This window comes from Passer montanus, unplaced genomic scaffold (assembly GCF_014805655.1).
Source record: "Passer montanus isolate IOZ18808 unplaced genomic scaffold, ASM1480565v1 scaffold73, whole genome shotgun sequence".
In the NCBI taxonomy this organism is placed as follows: Eukaryota; Metazoa; Chordata; class Aves; order Passeriformes; family Passeridae; genus Passer; species Passer montanus.
In genome coordinates, this window is record NW_024372481.1 from 2,098,698 (window position 1) to 2,122,817 (window position 24,120).

Below are 24,120 nucleotides of genomic sequence, written 5' to 3' on the forward strand. Positions count from 1 at the left end.
CTTTTGTTTTGTTCTGGCCACTCTGAGTGTCATTTGAAGAAAATTAATATTCATCCCCTCTTCACCCTCTGGCAAAGTACAAAAACATCAATAGCACAAGAATTTCCACCTTTCAAAATAATAATATAGTTGCACAAAGATAGAAGTATTAAAAGAATGTTAAACCCACAGAGTAAGAGATTTTTGACATTATGTTGGAATAATTATGGCTCTTCCATAGAGTTTATTCAACACTTTGGAGAATGCTTTGAGGCAGGCAGAGCAACCCCAGCAAAGAGCCCATATTTCAAAGAGCAGAATCAATCAAACATAAGGATTGATAATCACCACGGTGTTGGCAGACAACGAACTTCTGATCACACTAAATACATTTTGAAAACACAGCAGCTGTCCTGTCTCTGGGAAGCAGAAAATGCTGGAAGCAGAATTTCCATCTCTCTCTGAGAGAAAAAAAAACCAAACCTGTATCTCTCAATTAAATAAATAAATTGAAAAATCACCTCTTTTAGATTTTAAACTTCACCTGCAGCTTCCAGCCCTGACACCCAGAAGGGTGAAAGGCACAGAACACGCTGCTCGTTTTGGAGAGCTGCAAACACATTTTAGGTGAATTTGCGGGTAAAATGTACTCCATAGCTTTGCCACTGGAGTAAGAAAACCAAAATAATTGATGAGAGTGCTGGAAAAGGGAAGGCCAAGGGCCTGCAGCCTGCCAGCAGCCATCCCAGCAGCCCTGAGCTCCCGCTCTGTCCCTGGAGTGCTGTTTGTTTGCCACAGCCATCAGCCCCCTTCCCGAGAAGGATGGTTCACTGCCTCTTCAGACTGATGGATTTATTATAAAAATAAACACTTCTCATTAAAGATTAAATAGCTTTTGGCAGAAAACAGAAGACTGGAAAGTTTGCTGCCTTCACACAGTGTTAATGAGTGTTTCCAAGATGTAGAAACTTGGCAGGGATCCTGCTCTGCTCCACACCAGGGACACAAAGCCAGGCATCAGAACATTACTGACATTTTCATTTCATATGCAGAGAAGTCTAGAGCTGTGGGTTGATCTCTATAGCCCTCCCTAATTAATAATTTAAATAATTAAAGGAGAAATGCATCTGAGGAGTCTCAGGTGCTGAAAAAACCCAGCTATTTCCTAATTATTAATTGAGATTCTTTACTTCCAACTTTCTCCTCTTAAGAATAATGGTGGTATCATTCTGTATTCGCTACAGATTTATTACTCTTAATGTAACACAAGCAGTGAATGCTTATGTTATTACCTGTCAGCTATGAGTGCAGCAGAAAATATGGCATTACTGTAATGAAATAAATGGATAAGCAATGCAAATCCTGCATACAAAGACTTTGTTCCACTGTAGCAAAAATTATTACAGAACAAAGATCATTAAATATAGTCCCCAATACTTTATTTTCTGTGGAGGTAGCTGTTATTATTCCTAGTAGATTTATTTGTGTTCACTATTTGCTTTCAAGGTACTTATGTGCCTCATTATTTCTCCAGAGTTTCTTTTGTTTCTTTAGAAAAGCGTGCCTGAAAAATAATAATGCAGGATTGTGCAAAGGCAAAGCAGCTGTAAAGCCTGGGAATACACTGAAATTAGACCACCAAGTGTCTTACATTAGAACAGAAAAAAAAAATAAAACCCCAGGATATTTCTTCCCATGTGGAAATTATTCTTAGAAAGCAGTTGTGCTTATGCTGGGACAGAAAAGAAGCTTTACCCTGTCATCCAAGGGAGCAGAAAGCAGCACTGCAATTGCATTTTATCAGCCTTAATCCTCCTATTAAAGCAGGTGAATTCTCATACACAGAATAACACTCCTGATGGTTACACTGCTATTAAGTCAGGTGACTTCATGCTTTCATTTTGTGGCTACTGGGTGCTAGGCAGTTTTATTGCTTTCTCAGTGTTTCAGAGACTAGAGACCAATTATTACTTAAAAATAAGCCAATCATCTCTCTTGCTGAAAGATGACTTGCAGCAGAAGTTAAATTATAGAGAACATCACTGCCCCCAATACATTAATTTCTGTCACTCTGTCACTGTAAAAATTTACAGCAGATATAATCTCTTTGAAGGGGGATCAAGTCATAGAAAGTACAAGCCTAGTTTTAAATAGAATTTTAATTTTAATGAAAGCTTCAGGGAATGATGTTTATGCTGCTTATCTTTCATACCTGGTGATTAAGTTAATTTATACTTAATGGAAGAGGATATTTCTAATCCCCAGACAGGCTCAACATCTGTCTGTGACTATGTTTTTGGAAGCCTTAAGCTGCTTGTGATTGATGTAATAAAACCGGGATCCTGCAGAACTGACACCTGAAGGATATCTGTAAGAGGGAAAATGTTATTTTTCTGCTCAATGCCTCTGCTTAAGTCAAACCAAAATCCAAGCACTTAATATTGCTGTCCCTTAAAAACCTGCTTTGCACTCCCTCACCATTATTTGAGTATGAACAGGGCAATAAGCAAACAGTTCTCAAACATGTTTATGATCCAATATTCACTCATTATGTGCAGTGCCTGAGACATGTAACTTTCTGACAGCCTGAAGCTAATGAGAATAATAAACCTGCTGCAAAAAAAATCTGTGAAATAGTCTCCATTTTTCCTTCATTTCTCATTCCATGTCTATTTAAAACCAAATGTTAGCAAAAATAAATGCTTGCATTTATCACATAATTATAACAGGAAGAAAAATTCTTGAAATGTAAACACCTTGCCAGAAAAAGACAAAATTTTCAACTTCATCCCAAGAAATCACAGTACAGTGGAAGAAAAAAAGATAGGTATTTCAGCTGTCATTTATATCCATGTTATGTTAAATTCTAATTCTCACAAGGCACCTGCATGTAAGGACTTTGCAGGGTGTTCAGGGATACAATCTGTGTGTGCACATTCATTTTTCCATCCACTGTTACCCACCCCCAGTCTGTGACGGGGCCCAGCAGCCCCACTCCAACAGGGATTTGTTCCTTTCCTGGGAGCTGATGCACCTCAGCCTGCCCTGGCTGATCAATTTGCTCTAACATCTTCCAGGCTGCATGAAATCTGATGTTTGGAAATCAGTTTGTTCATGGCTTGTGCCGCTCCTGAGAGAACACAAAGTACATGGCACACTCAGGAGCCACACGAGGGACTGGAGACCAGGACAGAGCATCCAAGGCTCCCCCAAAAATTTCTGAATTTCATTCAAAACTCTCACAGCTGGTTGTAGTTTTAGTTACACATAACACAGAGACTGGAAACATGTCAAGAAGAAGGTAAGAAATGACATTTTTATACCATATACACGTAGCCCTGCTGCACATGCAGACATAAATACACACCATGTAACTACAATTTCTGTTTGTGGTATGTACCTGTACCCTTATGCTACGAAACTATCTGGTGGGAAGCAATTCAGTATAAGAGAGATTACAGAAAATTAGAAGTTATTGGAGTTTACATTACAGAGCAACTGGGAAAATTGATTTAAAGGCAGAGTTGCTTCTGTGCAGCACAAACACTCAAGAAGGTGAAAGGGAAAAAATGTCACATTAAATACACATATATCTTTCATTTTAGACAGGGCAATTAAGCTAATATTCTGAAAATCAAATTTCATTCAAGAAGCATTTAACTGAAGATTAGTAATGGAAATTGTGCATATACAAAAGCCAGGAAAAAACTCTACAGTCAAGAGTGCAGCTGAATCACTGCTCCTGCAGTAAGATACCACCCAAAAACCAGATTATGTTAGCAAGCTACAGGCTACCTAGAGGTGAAGATGATTTTGCTGATAGCAGAAACTCAGCTCAAATGATTAACATATTGAAGTGTCAGGAAAAAACACTTTGCACACAAACCTAACTGTTAATGCCCTTCCCTGTACAAACACAGAAATTCGGTGAACCCCCCTGGACAGGGAAGGCACACACAGATGTTGCCTTTAGCTTTAAGAGAGGGGGAAAAAAGTGGTTTTAACTTCAAACTACAACAGCTCTCTTGTATTGAAAACTAAAGAGGAAATTATAGGGGGTGGAACGAGATGATCTCTAAGGTCCCTTCCAGCAGAAGGCTGACTCCACCAAACACTCAAATAAACACTTCAGAGTTGATGAATAAGGTCAGAATTGCTGTTGTTTTATATCCTATCCAATGTAACATTTCTGACCATATTTAACCTGGATTTTCACTGGTTCCAGCTGAAGCTGCCCAGATACAGCAAACATCTGCAAGCAAGACAGCTCCCAGGGATGCTTTGGAGTCCTGCTGACTTCATGGTTTAAAAAACAAAGCAAAGCAACACAAAGCAGCTTACTTTGTCAGAATTCAGCCAAAGCAGGAGCAGACAGCAGAGGAGCTCCAAGATGCACGTGGCACTTTGGGAAGCAGGCTCTGACAGCAGAGCTGAGCCCCAGCCAGAGCTGCTGGGACAGTGCTGAGGACACAAACTGCATCTCAGCCTGCCTGAAAGCAGCTCTCCTCCCATCAGCACTCACTGACAATCCAATCAAATTACTGAATCCAAAGGTGTAGTTAGACCTGCTGCCTCCATGTTCATTCTGATGCCATGTGGAAGGAGATGAAGCATCCCCCCTTCACTCCTGACCTCCTTCTTTTTGGGCAAACCATGGAGATGACAGCAACTCCTGTGGCTGCACTACAAAAACTCCAGGAAAGTGACACAGTTTTCCTTTTCTCTGTATTTTATCACAAAGGCTTTCTCTTTATGTAAGAATCATTTTAAGACAGGAAAAAGAAAAAAAAACAAAAACAACCTTCTTAATGACCAGTTTAAAATGTAATATGGTGTGAATATTTAAGAGATGTAATTGCTAGAGCATGTTTTGATACATTCAAATGTTGGGAAAGTTCAGGTTTTACGGAGATACTTGTGACAGGTCACATTCCTTAGTTTATCTCCATTCCTTCCTCTACTACTCATGAGAGAATAAAGAAAGGAGATGTCAATAAAAAACTAATTAGATTAGCTGCATCTCAAAACACTGTGATTCAAGTCTAATTGGCCAAAGTAGTCTCCAGTCCCAGTTTGATAGCACAGACCCAGAGCTGGGCTCACCCCAGAGCCAGGGGCACTGCACACACCAATTACTGCTAAAGCTCACCACGGCCTTGGGCCAATTAATTCCACAGTGCTGAAAATGAAACCTTTTCAAGTCCTGCAGCCCATATCAGTTCTTGTCCATTAAAATTTCCAAATGAGCTGGGCCTGTCATCCACTCACTTGCTGAGTACATTGTAAGCACTTCCAGCTGTCCCTCAATACGGGGTCATTGCAAGAGATTCAGGGCAAGACTGAATTCACTCTTTATGTGCAAGTTAAAGTACAGCCTGTCCAGCCAAGATGTGAGTGCTTGGAATACAGTGTGTGAGCACACACAGACCTGCTTGCAAAACTGGACTGGGAATAACAGCACTTTTTGCAGTGGTGAAGGCTAAAATAGGAATAATCATAAATTAATCTGTATCTGTGCAAGGGATGGGGTTTTAGCTATTTTAAAAGAAATATTATTACCCATTATTACCCCTTTTTTAGTCAATTAAAACATTTCAGATTATATTTCAGATTATAACCACTACTTGTACAGAAGATCATCAGATTTAATTATCTGTGGGACTTCTGCCACAGCACATTCAAATTATTTGCCAATGTTCTGCACTCAGTAGTGTATTTTTTGTTGTTGTAGCATAACATAAGTGGCTCTTAAGACCAATGTAGAACTATTCTGTCAGTCAAGCACTACCAGATCCTTTCCTTTACGGAGGGACATCTCACACTGTAGTTCATAGAATTTCCAATAGGGCCTGTCCTAATCAATAGGAGAAAGGTTAAATGCTCTTAAGGATGTAACAGATAAATAATTGGAAAAGCAAGAACAGAGAGCAAGGATCAAGATACCACAACATCTGCTTCACAAAACTGAAGGGAGTCATTGAGGCAAGTTCCTCTTGAGCAGGATGAGAAATAGCAGCAGAAATAAATACTCTCAACTACAGAAAAACCAAGTTAACATTTCAGTAATCTGAACTGAAGGAACATTGACAAACATCACATTTAAAAGTCTCCTTCACATGTCTAACTCATCAAAAGCTGCCCAGGCTAATGTAACAGACAGGAATTGATAGTGGAGCTGGCAGACTGCCTGATGAAGGACTGAACCAGAAAGCCCTGTAGGAAAGAGAAAGGGGCTAATTCAATGTGCTTCCAAAGGGCTTGGGCAGAATGAGCCTGAATATGAACGCTGGGTCACTTTGACTGATGGAGAAAAGAATTGTGTCAGCTCCAAAATGAACCAAAGGAGCAAGATCAATCTCAAGAAAGCCACACATATATGAGTTTATAGAGTCTCAGGCAGAAAGAAGGCTTGGAGTGAAGGGGTGGTGCTTGAGAGGCATTTGAATAGCTGCAGACCTGAGCAGACTTGCAGGCAGAGGGACGCAGGAATCAACCGAAAGCTCTGGCAGTCAGCCCGTAAAGTCAATTAGCAAATGGAAACCCAAACACTGATATTTCCATAGCTGGGTTTATTACATGCTTATTTTGATAGGCACTAAACTCACTCCATATAATGCAAAAGGCACTGACAGCCTGAGTAATGAATCCCTGAGGAACATAATACAGTTGCTCACAGCAGCGGAAACGAAGATCCATTACAGCCAGCCTGGAGAACAGTCATTATTTTCTGATCAGTGGTAGCTGCAGCACCAGCATCCCCCGTGCAGCCTCTCCACATGTCTGTGCTCTGAGTTTCTGACCCTCTTCAACCACCCCTGTCACGCAATCACAACCTTACAATGGGATAGTGAGATAAACACAGTAATAAATGGCAAGAATGACTTTATCACCAACAAAATCTGGGCTAATCATACTCTCGAGACATCTCTGCACAGCGTATTTTCATTTTTCCATTAAACATGACTCTAACATCAGGGGAGGTTATGAAACTGAAGGAAAGTATCTGGAAAATAAATGGAATACATCTGAACAGGTGATTTCCTGACTTTCCTTAACAAAGTACAAAATTGCTCCTCAACATCAAGAAATTAAAAACAGCATTAGGATTTGGAAAATATCTTTGGAACATACAAAAGAATGACCAGAAATTAATTCATGTTTTCATTAAATACAGATCCCATTCTCCTCCTAGAAACTATTCACTTTTTCCTCTATCATGGACAGGAATCATTTCAAGAGCTAAAGTTGTGTAATCAACACAGTGGAAAAAATGAACCACCCTGTTTTGTGCAAGAAAAGAGGAAGATCTTTTGTGCAGCAAGTTCTACAAAACCTTGTTTTGACTGAATTTCTTCCCAACACCAAAAGAATAAAATAAAAAAGTCAGTCTGACAGACATTAATATTTACAGGGTGCTCACAGAACAGAGTGACTTTAGCCAATGTTTGCATGCTGATCTTGCAAAAATTTGAGAGCAACCACATTGGGGTTCTTCCTGCTCAGGAAATTAGTTAATCATATTTGACATTTGCTAGAGCCACAGGACCCAGAGAAGAGAATTGTACCTGACATCTTTTAAAAAGAAAGGGAAAAAAAAAATCAGAACATCACAAATAAATTTCAAGGCTGGTTTCAAATGGAAAAAAGCACTGCAGTGGCATGTGCAGAGAACAGCACCCAAGAAAAGATAAAGTAGCAATGAAACAGCAAGGGCGTGAGAGGTAATAAACCAAAAGCATTCCGTTTGGAGGGCACAAGGAATTGATTGTTTTTGTAACAGCCATAGATTAAATTACATTTCATTTCCAAAGTGTTTCAATTCTTTCTTCTGTCAATGGCTATTTCAGAGCTGAATAAAAGTCATTATATTACTTAGGAGGCTGCATCTTCATCATCTCTAGCAGGGAAAAAGCAGATTTTATTCCATGAGCAACCCATATTTCTAATGGCATGCCATAATGCTATGATTTCTTTATCAAAAGAATAAAATGGTTCTTTTCTGTCTTGAAATATGTAAGAAACTAGGCATGGAAATGCAAGAGATTACACTGGGACACAGAGTAAACAACAGCAACCAAAATACAAAGGAGTCCTTATTGCTGGATTAATTAGCACTAATAAACCAGGACATAAATATTTTTGACAGGACAGGAAAGCAGGTCATTAGCACTTTTGGGATGATATAAATGTTCTTCCTACAACATGCTGAGCACTCCTGCTCCAAATGATCCTGCCAGCTTGCCTTTATACCTCCAAACATGTGACATCCAGTGGAGAATACACAGCATTTACATGAGACTGAGGCTCCTTTTTGCTCCTCCAATTTAATGCTATTTGAGGAAGAATAAATTGCTAATAATTAAACAAACAGTGAAACTAGAACCTTTTTACTACTATCAAGACTCCAAATTAGGCACAGAAAAATAGAAGTTTGCAAAGCCTTTAGAAATGGATTTTCTGTTGGAGGCACAACATACACAATGATTTGCATCAGTGATTATCTTAATTAAACTGCTGTTTACATAAGTAATGTTGATTTACTTTACATGTTGTTCGGTGTCATTAGACCATTCACTTAATTGTGCAAATTTCCTTTAGCTGAAGCCTTCTCCCACCTTCAGCAGGCTGTGAACAGCACCTCTGTTGTAAGGAGTGAATCCAGAGCAAATTTAATAATTACTGCACAAGCTTCAGACAAGTTTCAGTCACACAAATCACTGGGTTAGCTGCAGCACGTCAGTGGCCTGGATGTTTGCCATCATCTGCTCAAACCTCAAAATCCATGAGGACACACTGCCACACAGACAGGGCAAACATCAGTACCTGCCATGAGATTTCATCAAATGTTTTCATTTCTTAACAACGAGCAAAACTTGAGTTCCACAGTAAGTGAGTTAAAACTAGGAAAAGCTCACTTCTGCTGTGGAAGGAAAGCCACAATGTATATTTAATTACTTTGATTTGAACATGTATCAATGCAGATTTTCAATCACTAATTGCTGGCAGTGCTAAGACAGTTCTTAGCAATCCCTGCATGTAAAGACTGGAGTTGTGATGGAAAAATTAAGAGATATGTATGGAATGATAAACTGATCCTATTCAGCTTAACTGGTTTTTCCAATATTATAAATCACATGATAGGAAGGAGGAAAACAGTATCAAAACACTATGAAGATGAGGGAAAATTAAACTCAAAAAAATTCTGAGCTATTAATCCTTCCTGATAATGAAGTACTTCAGGATGACTTCTAAAACTCACTTTCATTTAGATGCCTCATTTATTTTAATCTGGGAGATAATTAGAAGGAAATCAAATTCTCCACAGCAGAATATTTACCTGAGATGCAGCTCACACTTCTCAGTATTTCCCCTGTGTGCTCAAACTCTATGTTATATATATTGCTAAAACCTTACTGAGATTAATGCCCGTTACTTAATTAGCATCCAAATTTGAGTCTGTGAGGCTTGCTGCTGGTTAGCTGTCACAACAGCAATTCTTTCAGATTTTTTTTCTGTCAATAGGCCAAGTTTTGGTCAGGAAGTTCCACACACTGTGCCCAGTTCAATAAAAAGCACTTGGAGGCAGGGAAGGATGGGCAGCAGTTGCTCACCAGCAGGTCCCAGGGCACTGCCCTGGCAGGCTGACTTATGGTGCACACACAAATCTTCATCTCCAAGATGCTCTGTTAACCAGATTACCCTGGAAGAAAAGCTGCACCACTGATGGATTCCTGCTGTGAAGAGCCAGTGGTTTATCTCATCACCAACCAATCCTGTTAGAAATTATTTAGCACTCTAAATGTATCAGAGAAGAATCCTCAGCTGAATGAGGTTCCACACACTCTGGCGTCCTCTAGCAATTTATTTGTAATTATCATTTGCCTTTTTTCCATATCTAATATGAAGTTAATGAATGCCTGACATAACTTCAGCAGAAAAACCACCACGACTAGTTACATAATTACAGGTTAAAAAATGATCTTTTTCAGCTCCATGCACTGAAGTAATCTGTAAGGGTAGAGGTTAAGTACAGGCAACACAGAGTATAAATTGCTTTGCAAAACGTTCTGTACACTGACCACAGCAACTTCTCTGTGTGGCACTGCCTCTGAAGGAAGAGTTTGATCTCAGAATAATACTGCAGTAATACAGAACTTGTTAGAATCATCAGTCATGTCTTGTTCATGGGCCTCTGTCTACAAAAGGACAGCAAATTTGCACTTGAAATCATAAAATATGAATAACATTTCAGGTTACCACTAAGTGCCAAGAGAAGAGCAAAATGATACTTTAGCATGGAGGCAGACCTATGAGCAAGAATTCCTAGGGAAAAAATAAAAGAGAAAAAAAAATCACCCTTTCATGTCTTCAAGAACTGCTTAAAATGAAGTGCTTCATCAAAAAAAAGATATGATTTCTCTCAGCCTGATCCCACCACAGGCATTCCTGTGCAAGCTGCTGCAGGCAGTTCTCATTTCTAGATCATAGATTTAACTCTGTTTATTATCACAGATTAAGGAAGCAATTTTTAAATACAGTATTCATACTTTTCAGCTCCAATGGGGCAATTCATTCAGAGTAATTTGTGACTTTCAAGCAAATTAATACACAAATTTATGTCTCATTACTGTTTTGAATTAAAAAAGAGGCCTCAAGTAGAAGCATAAATAAATAAATCTGAGTTACTAAACTGTTTGCACCAGTTAAGAGTAAGATATTCCAGGGAAGCTGGTATATCCTGATTTACTATCAGCTTGTGGACCTTCTCAGGGAAAAAAAAATCTCATTTTTCTATTTATTGGAAGGACTGATGAAAATCAGGGAAAATCAGCAGACTTACTGAGTATCTTTCCTCTTCTTTTTCTGAGGGTCCATCAGCCGCAGAGTGTCTCTGATGACAGCAACTTTCACTTTCTCATCAACAGGGCTTGGGACATTTTCAAATACTCCAGGAGAAAGCTTTACATCACAGAGGGATACCATTATTCACTACAGAACAAAGGGTGATTTGTTCCACATTTGCTCAAACTTCATGCACTTCATCTATATTTTAAATGCACGATGATGGATTACAAAATACTTCCTCAAGGATGCACAAATACCTGCACATTTTCAGTATGATGCTACAACAAATTCCTCTAGCAAACCGAAATATTATAAAAAAGATTGTTGCTGATGTTATCATTTATATTATGTATACAAACATGAAAAAGTTTATTAACAATCCCCTAAACACAATTAACGGCTGCAGGAGATGATGAATAAATGCATTTATGACAGAGATGATGGAGAGCTTTCACAATTCCAATAAGTCATATTTCCTATGTATAAGATTAGCAATGATTTCAAAGCAGAAAATTACAGAGAACCTTGGAGGTTTCATATTAGCAGACAGCTTTCATCTTTCAAACAAGGAAAAAAGCCCAGAAAACCCAACCTAAGCAATTTCATTCCAATATCACATTGAGAACTCTTACCTCTTGCTCATGTTCTATTCTCATGCTGGGGTTTGCATTTACTTCCAGTAACACGGGCTTCAAGTCTTTCATCAGGAGAATGTCAAACCCTAAAATCTGTGCATAACAAGCAATATGTTACTGCACTTCTACTCAGGGTGTTCTACAGAATGAAGTGTTTGTCCATATGGCAACACTGAGGAGGAATAAACACTTGGGGGGCAGAAAAGAAGAAACTGAGAAGCTCTCCACAGTGCTGAATAACTGCAGAAGCCACTTGTCTCCCATGCTAATGGCTCCTTTCACACCACCCCCATCCCTGAACACTGCATCTGCCATGGAATCTTGGCACTCCTGACAAGGGGGTCTTGAAATTGCCAGGATCAAAACTGTGTTAGGAACCTGCAAAGCTTCACTTCTAACATGGAATCTGGAGTGAAAACTGCCACTAACAAACTACACTCATTGAAAATTCTCTGTATCTGCCTGGCTGGCGGTAACGCAGGTCAGGAGACTGAGGTTTGACTTGGGTGGAAGCTCTGAGCTCCCACCAGTGAGCAGCACCATAACTAGAGAAACCTTTCAGAAAAGGCATTAAACACCCAGAAAATGAATCTATGCATAAAAATAACTGCATTCCTGGCAGGAATTCCAACTTACCTGGAAGCACGTTGGCCCAGGTTTTCCTGCTGGTATGTCAGACTGATAGTAAACTTTCAGTTCTGGTGTCAGTGCAATAATTGTTTTAATCACCAATGAAATTATATCTGACCAGAGCTTTTTGACATCAGCTCCTCTGGAAGACAGTCTGCACAGAATGCTTGAAAAAGTCCTCTTGCTGCCAGTGTTTGCACTGTCAGAATGGATGAAATTCCCACTATGGATATTCAGTGAATAGTTGGTTAAGTGCATAAAAACCTGGTGCAAATTTTTGAGAGTGGGCTCTTGATAGGGCTCTGTACAAAATCTAGAAAGTCCATCTTTGGCTATGTAAATCTCCAAGGGCTCCAAGGATTTCAGCAGGACATAGAGGCGAATATCAAACTTGAGTTTGTCCACGAGCAGAGGTTTGCAGATGTACTCCTGCACCACAGCTGGCCGGCTCTGGATGCTCCCTGTCAGCCTGATGTCACTTGGGTCTTTGATGAGGTAGATTCCATCCCCCTGGCAGCCTCCATCAGGCTTTACAATAAAAGTGGGCTTCCAGGATGGATTGCTGTCTTTCATCATACGGACCTAGAAGGAAAAGCATGACAGTGAGAGGCACTAACTGGGGAAGGGAAGAAGGGCTGGTACTGTGAGAGCCAGTCAACAAAAAGAAATAAAAATAGCATGAATCCATCACCAGAGTAGTAAACACTATGAAAAAAGGCAGAAGATGAACAGTGCTGACAAGCACAAGGAGAAACAAAAAAAGCATGAGTAGGGAATTACTAATATAGATAAAAAGTCATTTTATTTAACAAGCTACTGTATAAATAATTTCAGGAACTTCTTTTTAATGTTCTGTTCCAATTTACAGAAGGAAATGGGGTATATCTCATGAGATCCATTTCAGTAGTCACTAATGTATATGAAACTGCAAAGTTAAACTTTCGTGCTGCATTTTGAACAACTGACAAAAACAATCACTAACTTAAGGAAAGGTGCCTTATTTATTGAAGTATGAATGCAAATACTACCAGAAGAGGGAAAACTGAAGTAAAAATTTGTCACTAACAATACCTTTTTCCACCATCAGATAGTCAGTGCTAATAAAACTGGGGAATGCTGAACCAAGCACAGGTATAACTATGTCACTGACACATCTGCTGAACATCAGAGCTTTCATGTTACATGCATATTTCCCACTACCTAAATAAATTCTGATTTATTTATTACTTGTACAGCAAAAGTCAGAACTGCACACATGGGGGTGCCTCCATCAGAAATGAAATTGAGAAAGAAAGGGGAGCCCTAACAAAGAAAGCAGCTGAAGAAATGCAAGATGCAGACTACTCACGAGATTGGACATGGGATGCAGGACAATGAAGCACTCAAAACCTCTTCCTCCCAAAAGAGAGGGATGTCCCAGCACTGACCACTCCTTTCTTGCACTCCCACATTTTAGGGCCCCACCTGCAGCTGCTGTCCCTCTCCCTGCAGGCAGGCACATGCTGAGCCCAGGCAGAGATCTGGTTTTACCCTGGGGCTCACCAGCAACAACTGGAGATTGACTTTTAGAAGCCTGAGGACAAAAGCTAACAAAGAAAGAACAAATCAGTTGCCACCATCAGCCCTGGAGAAGGAAAGAGGAAAAAATCAACCCACAGGAAAAGGCTGAGCATGGTGAGAGCAGCAACCTCTGCTGTAACATCAGGCTGCTGACCCCCAGGAGAGGCCCAGCTCTGTCAGCAGTGACATTCCCAAGGCCTCAAGGACTTCTGGCTCCACCCCACCCAGTTATTTATTTCACTCAGAGTCACACTGCTAAAAGCCTTCCTAGCAGCTGCAGCAGAAATTCAAGATCCATTATCCAGACCAGGGTTTTTCTCACAGACAGGTGTCACACTGACTCAGTGAAAGATCCTTCTGCAAAATAGGTCACTCAGAGGGATAAAACGCCTCAGTGGAGGTCAGGCTTACATAAATGGCATGTGGATAAATAGGTCCAAGTAGATCAGCAGGCCTAGATGAGCAAAGAAGGAAAGCAGGATTTATGTCCTAGCCTTTTTACCACTATAGAATAATCTTCCCCTGATGTGACATTACCCTGCAGAGCAGAGGAGCTCTCTGGTTCACTGTGGTTAAAGTCAGCACCACAGAGACACCTGATTCCTCTGAGCCCTCCGTGACCAAACACACCCTCTGTGACTCCTGCTGAACACACAAAGTGCCAGTTGTGCCCTCCTAGGGCAGAAAACAGTGAAGAACCTCTGTGGCACCAGGAGGAAGAATCTGCTCCCCAGTCCCACATCTGCTGCTCACCCCTCAGGCTGCACCTTTCCAAAAGAGATGATGCTTTCCAAAAGAGATGATGCTTTCCAGGGACTACTGCTGAAGATGAAAAAGAACCTGCCTTTTAAAATATTGCACTCTAACAATCACTGGTCTCTGAGATCTCTCTTCTCTTAAAATAGAAAGTAAATAATTTTCTCCATCATATTCTATTCCATTTTTTAAATGGACTAAAAGGCGTGGATATTATTCAGGCTTTCTAGTCCATCAAAACCTACACATGGCAGATAAAGATAGGCTGGTGGGGAAAGGGGGAATAGTAATCCAGAGTCAGTCTCAGTCTGTTTTTCAGCAGATTTACTGTCTTGAAGAAAACAGATGGTTTCTTGATCTTCAAGAAAATTCCCAACAGTCGTCTTCAAATTCTCCACAATCCCCTCAACTATATGCTTTCAAATTCTCATTATGAGGGGGCTTGTCCAGGCTTAGAAAATTCAGTCATATAGGAAAATGAGTTTATATGAAATGAGATATTTCTGTGTCCTTTGCTTGACAGGAGGAAATTATCTTTAAAAAACATGTTAACCATTTACAGTTAACAACAAGAGAAGAGTTGGTGAAAATCTGCAGGTTTGGGTTTCATGAAGAAACACAGGCTGAATGAATATAGTATTCTGGAAAAAATGCATTTAATGTGCTATAAGATCTGACAGCACAAAGACTGGAATATTCATGCCTATGCCTAAGAGGTATCCAAAAGCTGAAAACCTGATTAAACTGACAAAAATATGCTGTGTGGGAAATTACACCATCCAAATTAGATTCTTATTAAAAATTAATCACACTGGCCTATTCATCATCCTCACGGACAACACAAAGAAGGAAGTATGAGAACAATCACAGTCCTGGTTTGAATCCCAAGCTAGTTACTCTTCAGAAATTGGGATTTCATGTTAGAAGGAAGTCCTTAGCATACCCATTCCAAGAGATTCTTCCCTGCTAGTGAAGGAACGACTGCAGCACCTGAGAGAGCTGCTTATCTGTAATCCATCTTTTGTTCTAGTGATATGCTAGTACAAAACATTTTAGCAAACAAGAAATTGGTGAGTATTAAAAACAGCTAACTAGATATTTACTTAGCAAAATGAACTTTTAAGCCCTTGATGAAATTTCTGTTGCAGGCAAAATTTCACAGATGTTCATTTCTCATCCAGCCCTTTGCAACAAAATCCTACACTACAAACAGCACCCAACCATCTTCTGGGGTCTAACCTACACCTGCACTGATACAATTTGACTTTTGATAATTAACATGTTCCAGAGTGTTCCAGCTCCTCCAGGGACATGTCTGATGCGGGCACCACCCAAGCTCTCCCCACTTGTCTGTTGTGAACAAGCTGAAATGCAGGCTCGGAGAGCTGACAGTTTTGGCAGCACGAGGGTTGCAAAGCAAACAAAACCACATATGAGCAAATAAACAACAGAAAAGACTGGAGAACTCCTGCTGAGAACTCACCAAACTGCGAGTGAAAAGTGCTCTGAACCTTTTGTGGTTCACAGGGGGGTTTGGAATGTTTTGGGTTGTATTTTCTCTTGTTCTGGAGGGGTTACACTCCAAACTTGTGTTAAGTAGAACATAAACTCTTACAACATAAAATATAATGTTTGATAACAAGAACTATGCTTTTCTCCAACACAGATGGAAGAACATATGCAAAGGAAACTCCTAGGAGTGTGTCAGTGGACATCTGTTCCTCTTGGAACACAAGCGGCAGCGTTTGCAGCGTTAAGTCGCAGTGCCACCTGGTGCCAGCTCACGGCTGAGCCTGGTGGCACCTGCAGTCACAGCCGAGCGTGGTGGCACCTGCAGCTCGGCCCGTGCTCCCAAGGCTCATCCCAGTCCCCCTGCACCCTCCCTGCCCAAACCCCACACCTCCCCACGCTGGCTCATCCCAGTCCCCACTGCACTCATCCCTCCCCACACTCTTCCTCCAGGTCATGTGCACCTTGCTAAACTCTTGGCTTGTTCACACTCCTGGTCTTACCAGTCACCCAGCCCACTTGAAGAGTAGCTATTAAAATATGTTAATGAATTTGATTGGATTATGGTAGTTAGCTAAAAACTTGCACCCAGTGCAACAGGCTATTAAAGTCCAGACCTCTCTTCTTTCATATTTGTAAGCACAGCACACTCTAGGATGCAAGAACATCCTGGGCAGGTCAGACAGGGTCAAACAAACACATATAATATTTTAAAATATTTGTAATAATGAACCAAACAGCAACACACAGCATCACTCTTAAAAAAAAATCCTGAAAAATAATGGTATTTTATTACATTCTGAATATTTAAACAAAACAGAAGTTGGACATGAGATGATGTGAGTGTATTTAACAATGAACAAAGCAAAATGCTCTTCAAAAGGTTTGGGTACAACAGGCCAAGTAGACTAAGATGATTTCAGTGACAATGAATCTGGTGAAGAACCACACAACCCACACTGTACTGGAACCTCCTTAGGCCAGCAGAAACTACAGGGAAAGGGCTGATGCTTCTACCAGGTTCAATTTTCAGACACCTCTCCTGGTACACCAGAACAAGAGATTTGACATTTATTCCAAAACTTAACAAACAAAGCTAACATCCAGACATCCAGACCATGACTGATCCCAGGCAAACTGGAAAAGATGTCATCCACGATCCCCAGGTGTGATTTTAAATAACCTGGCAGGTATAGAAGACTAAAGAATGACGTGGATAAAATATCCTACAAGTTACAGTATTCTGAGAGTCGAAGTTATGTACCTCAGCCACAAAGAGAGGCAGTTCTTCTGGCAGAATCCAGGAGCGAGGGTAGAAGTTGTACTCCAGAGGAAACAGATCCCTCATGGTCCTCATGGCCCGACTCAGGGTGATCTTCCGAACGGTCTCTGTCATGCCTGGCAAGAGAACAGAGTCACAAAAACCTGGGAAGAGAACAAAGTTACAAAATCCCCGCACTGAAGGCTCCTCCTAACAGTGAATGAATCATTTCAGAGTATCATTACTCACCCTGCTGGGAAGGCACTCTGGTCATTGCTGTCAATAAAGCTGAACATCTTTTGAGATTTAAAACCTGACACAATAATTGTGTCACTGCCCTGCCACATCTACTATTGCATGTGTTTCTGTATAATGTTAGAATAAAAATAATTCTCAAAAATACAGCTCGGAATATAAGACATCTTTAGTCAATACTTACTAGTGCCTTTGCCACAATCCAAAATTATTTTTCTAATCTATCATTCCAGGAATAGATACAAATGTAAGTTAAATGTAATCAACCAGTTTGGTTTACTTTGCAGTTATTTAAGCATTTGCATCACAAAGAACAGGTTATTTTGTGAACAGCCAAACAAACATTTGCTGAAGTCTTACATCCATTGGGAACATGGCTAAAAAACTATTTTTATTGAAAAGTTTCCAGTAAAAACTCTGCATCAAATTATGACAACATTCTTGGAAATCTGGTCTAGTTCTGAAGGGCTCTGGTTTGATTCCTGTGCAGCCACTTGTTCTCCAGGTAGAAGCCAAAATACAGAGAGGTAACATTCACCTAGCACTGATTTAAACCATCAGAAAACAACACCATCCTACACCTGAGTGGGAACTTCCCTCAGGCAGGACAAAGTCAGGGTAAATAGAGCTGGAGTTCAATAGCTGAGGTTCTTATGCTCACAGCACACTAACAGCAGCCATAAATCTGAAGTAAAGGGCTTAGATAAGTCAATACCTAAGCTCTTAGCTCTTATTTAGAGAGATCTCAACAGGGATTAAATGAGAAAAAAGGGAGCTTAAAAAAATAGAAGAGTCATCATAAGATGAGGACTGACATGAACTCTTCAATATTAAAAAATCCATTTAAGGAATTCTGCTTTGAGCTTCTGAGATAAGCCAGAGTATGAAACAAAACAGATTTTTTCCACTTAGCATCAAAACCAAATCCAAAGATACAGAACTGTTATCAGTGCCAGATAACAGTCAGTAATTGTATACTTCACTTAAATTATAGCCTAACACTCTTCTTTTTCCTAACTTCACGTGTATGAAGTATTCTTCTCAACAAAACCACTTTCTCTGCACAACAAATTTCAGTTCAGAAATCGTTCAAGACGCCCACTGTGATACCCTCACCCCCTCACCAAACCCAGTGACATGCCAAATATACTAACAGATAATTCACACTAAAAGCAAGTAAAACACAGAATGTGATTTTAAATCATTTGTTTAAACCAGAAAGAGAAGTACCTGGAAACTTGTTGACTTGCCCTGAGAAGATGTTGCTGTCATGGAATGACACCCCGTGCCAATAGATGTCACACGGCAAGCGGCGGCCAAACGGAAACTGCCAAAGAGAGCAAAGTTTGGAGCAAGCTGGCAACTCCTCCTTGCTCCTGTCTGTTTTAAACACTCATCTTAAGCATAAACCACTCAAGAACAGTCTTCTGGCTGTCAAGAGAAAACAGGCTCTGTATATTGGTTGCAAAGCTGGGAATATTTGGATCAGCTCAAAGATTTTGAAGTGAACAAAGCAAGAGAGGTTTGTAAGAACCAAACCCAAATGACTGAGGCATGGCTCTACTGATCTGAGCTGCTCATCAACCACAGTCAAGTGATAAAGAGGACACTCAAAGCAGGATATTTAAGTTCAATAAGTGTATTATTCATTCATATATATTCAGTTATAAGTACTAATTTCTACAGTGTTAATTCCTTTCTGGTACTAATAGCCTGTAATTAAAATGAAAGCTCGCAATTCAATTAATCATTTGTTGAGCATATATATTCCCAAGAATTAAGTCTATGTCAAGAACTAAGGTGATTAATTCAACAATATTAAGTGTTCCAGGTTCTCTACCCATTCACGCAAGACTTCACTGTAAATTGGAAAACAGCAGTTTGTTTTCTATTATCAAAAAAATCACCATTTTAAAGCAGTCTGAAGAGCTCAGAAGCAGCACTGCCAATTACTGAGAGCAAGTTTCTAATAGTAGTGAAGTGGTTTATAAACAACCCAATTAGTTTTGTGTAAGGAAGGTGCTCTTCTTTTTCATGCTTATTCTCTTTGACACAGCCCCATTTATCAATCCAAAAAACCCCATTTTATCTGCAGCTCCATGAAGATGCATTTAACTACCATATGGAACACAGCCACAGGAATAGCTTCTATTACTAGGCTACATCTTTTTCAAATAAATCTGCTATATTTAGCATTTTAGGACACATTTGCATTAAATATCTACCACCCTCATCACCCAGTGCCATTTACTTATTGAAGAACCGCAGTATTTTGCAGAAAATTCTTGTTCTTCACTTGATATGTAATTTTTCTTTTTTTTTAAACATTTCTTTATGCAATGGATCATTTTTCTTTGAGCATGACAGAAAAAAAAATTGCATAAACCTTTTGAGTGCATTACTTTATTTGCTACTTTAATTAAAATTTCAGTTTCCTCAGTAAATAGCCTTGAAAAATTAATTTAAAATGCTAATTGAGCAATGCATCCTTTCTGTTTCCTTACTTGAAGGGATGAGAAACTCAATTTAACAAGAGCCAGTGGATTCTGCACTTATTTCATTATTATTCAGCCTGCAAAATCTGGTTTTGTACAAGTGAAAATTAATTCTGTTGGGCTCTGAAAGACAATCAGTGGCCTTAACCTCTCTCCACAGGTATATCCAGAATACAGATGCAGCTTTCGGTCTCAGAGTGCCCTTCCCACTAAAACCTGAACAATTTATTTATTTATTAAAAGAAATTGAAATGAAAGGAACAAAATTTGCATTTATATAACACCTTTCATCTACAGAGCATATCAAAGCTCTCTACAAACACTGCACAGAAATAATTTCACAACAGATGAGGAGTGAGCAGCTCTGGACAGGAAGATGCAAGCACTGCACCCCCTTGTTGGAAATTTGGGACAGCACAGCAAGGGCCCTGCTCCTGAGAAATCAAGATTATCTGGATTTATCCAACAATGGGATCAAACTCACCTCCTGAACGAGCTGGGCTGGAGTCTGTAACCTCTGCACTACACTTTACATAAGAGTGGTGTTTGGAGAGGAGCCAACAAGTTCGATTATTTGGCCCCTCTGGCAGTGCCAGGCAGATATTAATTAATCTTATAGTGCTGGGAGAGGCCTTTGCACTACATTCCCAACTCCTGGTGTGGGACAGTGGCTGAAAGAAAAAGGTGGCTGGAGCCATCCTTTTTTAAAATATTTTCAATCTTTTTTAGTCAGATTTAGGCAACATTTGTCAGAAAAGAACAAACAAGGAGCCAAGAAGAGAATAGAGTTGTTTCCACAGCTTTGACATGATTAATAATCCATCACAGTCAAATCTGTCTGACAGGTCATTTCCACCTTTGGATTAGAAGCCAATAATTTAAATTGTCTCACAGGTCACATCAGTCTGTTCCATCATGTTTAATGACAAGTTAAATGACTCGTCCTCCACTCAGCTTTTCCCAGCATAAAACCTGAAACTCTCCCTGTGCAGCTCCGGAACAGCGAGACAAATGAAACGCTCAGCGCTGGGATATTTGATGCCTGGGACATCTGCTTCTTCCATTTTCCTGGTAATTGAAAGCTTGCTGAAGAAATAATTTATTAAGAGATGAATAAACTCGAGATGCAAGCTCAATTTGTGCCCATTATCTCATTTGGCATATCATGTTCATTTAAAGAATCTGACACGCTGCATCAGATGGTCCAGCCTGGCACAGAACTGGCACAGAACTGGCACAGGCAGGGGAACTCTGCAGTGCTTCTTGAAAGGTCCACCCACACTGCCCTATCAAACCTGGCTGTTTCACCCACTCAAAATTCCTACAGCTGAAAAAAAAAATTGGGTTTTTTTTCTGGCTTTTGCTTCTGAGAACAGAATCTCAACGGTCAGTTTGCTGGCTTGCACTCCTTCACCTCTTCCCCACATATCAGCGCCACAGAATATGTCACCAATGTTTATTCTTCCCTTTTTTGTGTGTCTTATAATGACATTTACTGTATGTCAGTTCACTGATGAATAATAAAATAATTTAAAAATGGATATGTGACAGAGTAAGAATGCTATACATTAGATAGAAAAAGTTATGGATCAAAAGGTGCCTACTTAAAAAAGCACATTACACTGTCTCCTCCCAACAAAATATTCCAGCCAACACATCCAGCAGCAAACAGCAGAAATTAAACAAGAGCAAGAATAGGAAAATGTAAAAGAAGTAGAGAGGGAAAAGGATCAAAAGTATTATACAAGGGATAACAGCAGAATAGCAGTCCCTGACACATCAGTATTTAAAATACATGCATTTCATTACTACTCCCAGGACTTTGCATTATTTTCATGGATGCTGGAAGCAACACCCGTGTTCCCTCTGCTGGTCCTGCTGTAACAGTGCAAGCAGCTCCAAGGCTCTGGCCATCCCCAGCAGTGGCCTGGAAAAGGATTTTACTGCTATTTCTCTGAATGTCTGAAAGGAGAGCTTTCAGAATTACACGTGGCTTGAATAAAGAGTTTTCCTTGGATTTATCTTCTCAATTTTGTTAATTTTTCTCTTCAAATCTTGACCAGCTTTTATTAACCTATTTATAAGCTGAAAATACACAGCAATACGTGACAGTGACTTGTTTACAGGGAATGAGTTCCCAGCCACCCAGATGGTGAGTCAAGCAGCACAAAATTCCATATTAGGCCCCTTCTTTATTGAGAGACAAAGTGGCCAGAGGAGGAAGCAACAAACTAAATGAAAAATATTGACCCAAGAAAGAGATGGAGGAGAGAGGATATCGAGGGAGACGGGGAACAAAGAGAGATGAAGTAAAGGCAGCAGCAATTGCTGTTGGGAGATGCAAAGCAGGAAGGAAAAAGCTGATTAATGCAGCACAGAGATTCATGAGAGGAACAAGAGCTTGTGAAACAAGTCAATTAGTAGGAAAGGCTATCAAGTGTAAGACAAATGCAAAACAGTGAAGTCTCAGGAAACCATAAAGACCAAATTACCAGTAAGTGTGGCTCATTCCCAGCACGATCTGCAAGGCTAACTGATATTAGTGATCCAGAAACCCTCTCTGGAATGGCTCCCCGCCCTCAGAACATAAAACTTAACCCTAAAAACAAAGAAATGAAGTGTGAAGTGGCCCTGCTCTGCATGTCACTGCATAAAACATGGAGCAAGGCCGCTGACAGACACCCCGCAGGTGCACTGGGGGCTAAGAGAGGTGAATGTAGCAGGTTAGAATTTCAGGGCTCTGGTATGTTGTTACTATTTTGCTGTACCAGCAGGAGTTGAGAACTGGGGCGCTGGTGCAAAGCGGTTTTGAAATCCTGCCACTGGATTTAAATAACAAAAATACTGAAATAGAATTTTATGAAGTCAGAGAAGGAGAAAGCACTACTCTTTCTGACACAGAGCACACATGTCCTTGCAGGATTAGGTATGCAGGACACTATGAATAAACACGGACAACATTTACTCAGTCCTCCAGAAAACAAATTTGCAGTATTTAACTCTGAGGTTAGAATATACTGAATATACAGACAATATACTGTCTACCCCAAGTCTGTACAGATTTTGCTTAATAGGCATTAGGTGAACAAAAACATTGTCTTGTAAGTGGGAATCCCAAAGGCAGCTTTGTAAAGTGGCGTAGCTGCAGGTCAGAGATCACACAGCTCTGTCCGAGCTCTGCACGTGAGAAGCAGCTCATCCTCAGGTGTTATTCCTCCTTTTCCCTCCAACTTCCCTCCTGCAAATGGATTATAAACATCCTTTTTCTTACACAAGTTCCCCACAAGGCTTCTATAAAGCCATTTATAAAGCTGTTAGGTAAAGAAAATCTTTACCTAAGAGCTGGAGAACAATTTACCATTATAGTAAAGATATATCTAAGAAATCTCTCCAGGATTCAAAGAAGGAGTTGCAAAGCATCAGTTCTGTGCCAGCTCCCCTACTGTCCTGATTCCAGTTCAGCACATCCTGGCAGTCACAGAAATCCTCACAAAGCAATGGGAAAACACATGACCAGCAGGAGAAAAACAAAACCAGCGATAGCTGCTCTACATAAAGTAAATGAGCAGGCTGAAGCCCGTGATGTGTGTGCTGTGAGCTGGTTTAATGCTGCTGCATTCACACACCGCGCTCTCCGACACAGCCGGGCCGGGCCCGGGTCCCTGAGGGAGGGTGGGAGGGAAGAAGTGCAAATCTGCACAGCACGTCAAACGCCTCCCGCGGGAGCACGCTTCTTTCCTGCCCTTTCCCCCATCAGTCTAACCTCGGCAGCGCAATAGCCGATTACCCCTGCTCTGGCTTGCATAACTGGCCGTGGCAATGTGATCATGAATCAAATCAGCTCCGGGCCCGGCGTCCCGTTAGAAATGCCCGAGGGTCGGGGGGCACAGCCGGGAAACCCCCGGCTGCAGCGGCCCTCGGAAGGCACGGGAGGAGGAGGAGGAGGATGGAGGAAGGCTCGGCCGGGGGCAGACCGAGGCAGGGAGCGGAGTGTGGGCAGGACGGGCGCCAGGCCGGAGCAGGGGCAGGGGCAGGGGCAGGGATGGGGGCCGGGCCCCGCTGGCGAGCGCTCACCTCCTTCCAGCGGAGCTGCCGCAGGCTGATTTTCAGGGCCTCCAGGGAGGTCTTGGCCTTGGAGCTGTCCACCGTGACCCCGGGCCGCCGGGCGCTCTCCACCCCGCTGCGGCGGCCCGGG

At 40.8% G+C, this 24,120-nt stretch overlaps 1 protein-coding gene across 1 annotated transcript in view; it reads right to left on the reverse strand.

Moving 5' to 3' along the window:
* The window catches only part of TTLL11 (tubulin tyrosine ligase like 11), a 36,083-nt gene that overhangs the window by 10,882 nt on the left and 1,081 nt on the right, over window positions 1-24,120 (reverse strand). Inside the window, 6 exon segments of the mRNA XM_039730753.1 lie at window positions 10,820-10,938; window positions 11,457-11,552; window positions 12,096-12,671; window positions 17,179-17,312; window positions 18,661-18,757; window positions 24,000-24,120. The exon segment at window positions 24,000-24,120 is cut by the window's right edge and continues 32 nt beyond it. Coding sequence (XP_039586687.1) covers window positions 10,820-10,938; window positions 11,457-11,552; window positions 12,096-12,671; window positions 17,179-17,312; window positions 18,661-18,757; window positions 24,000-24,120 — 1,143 coding nt within the window.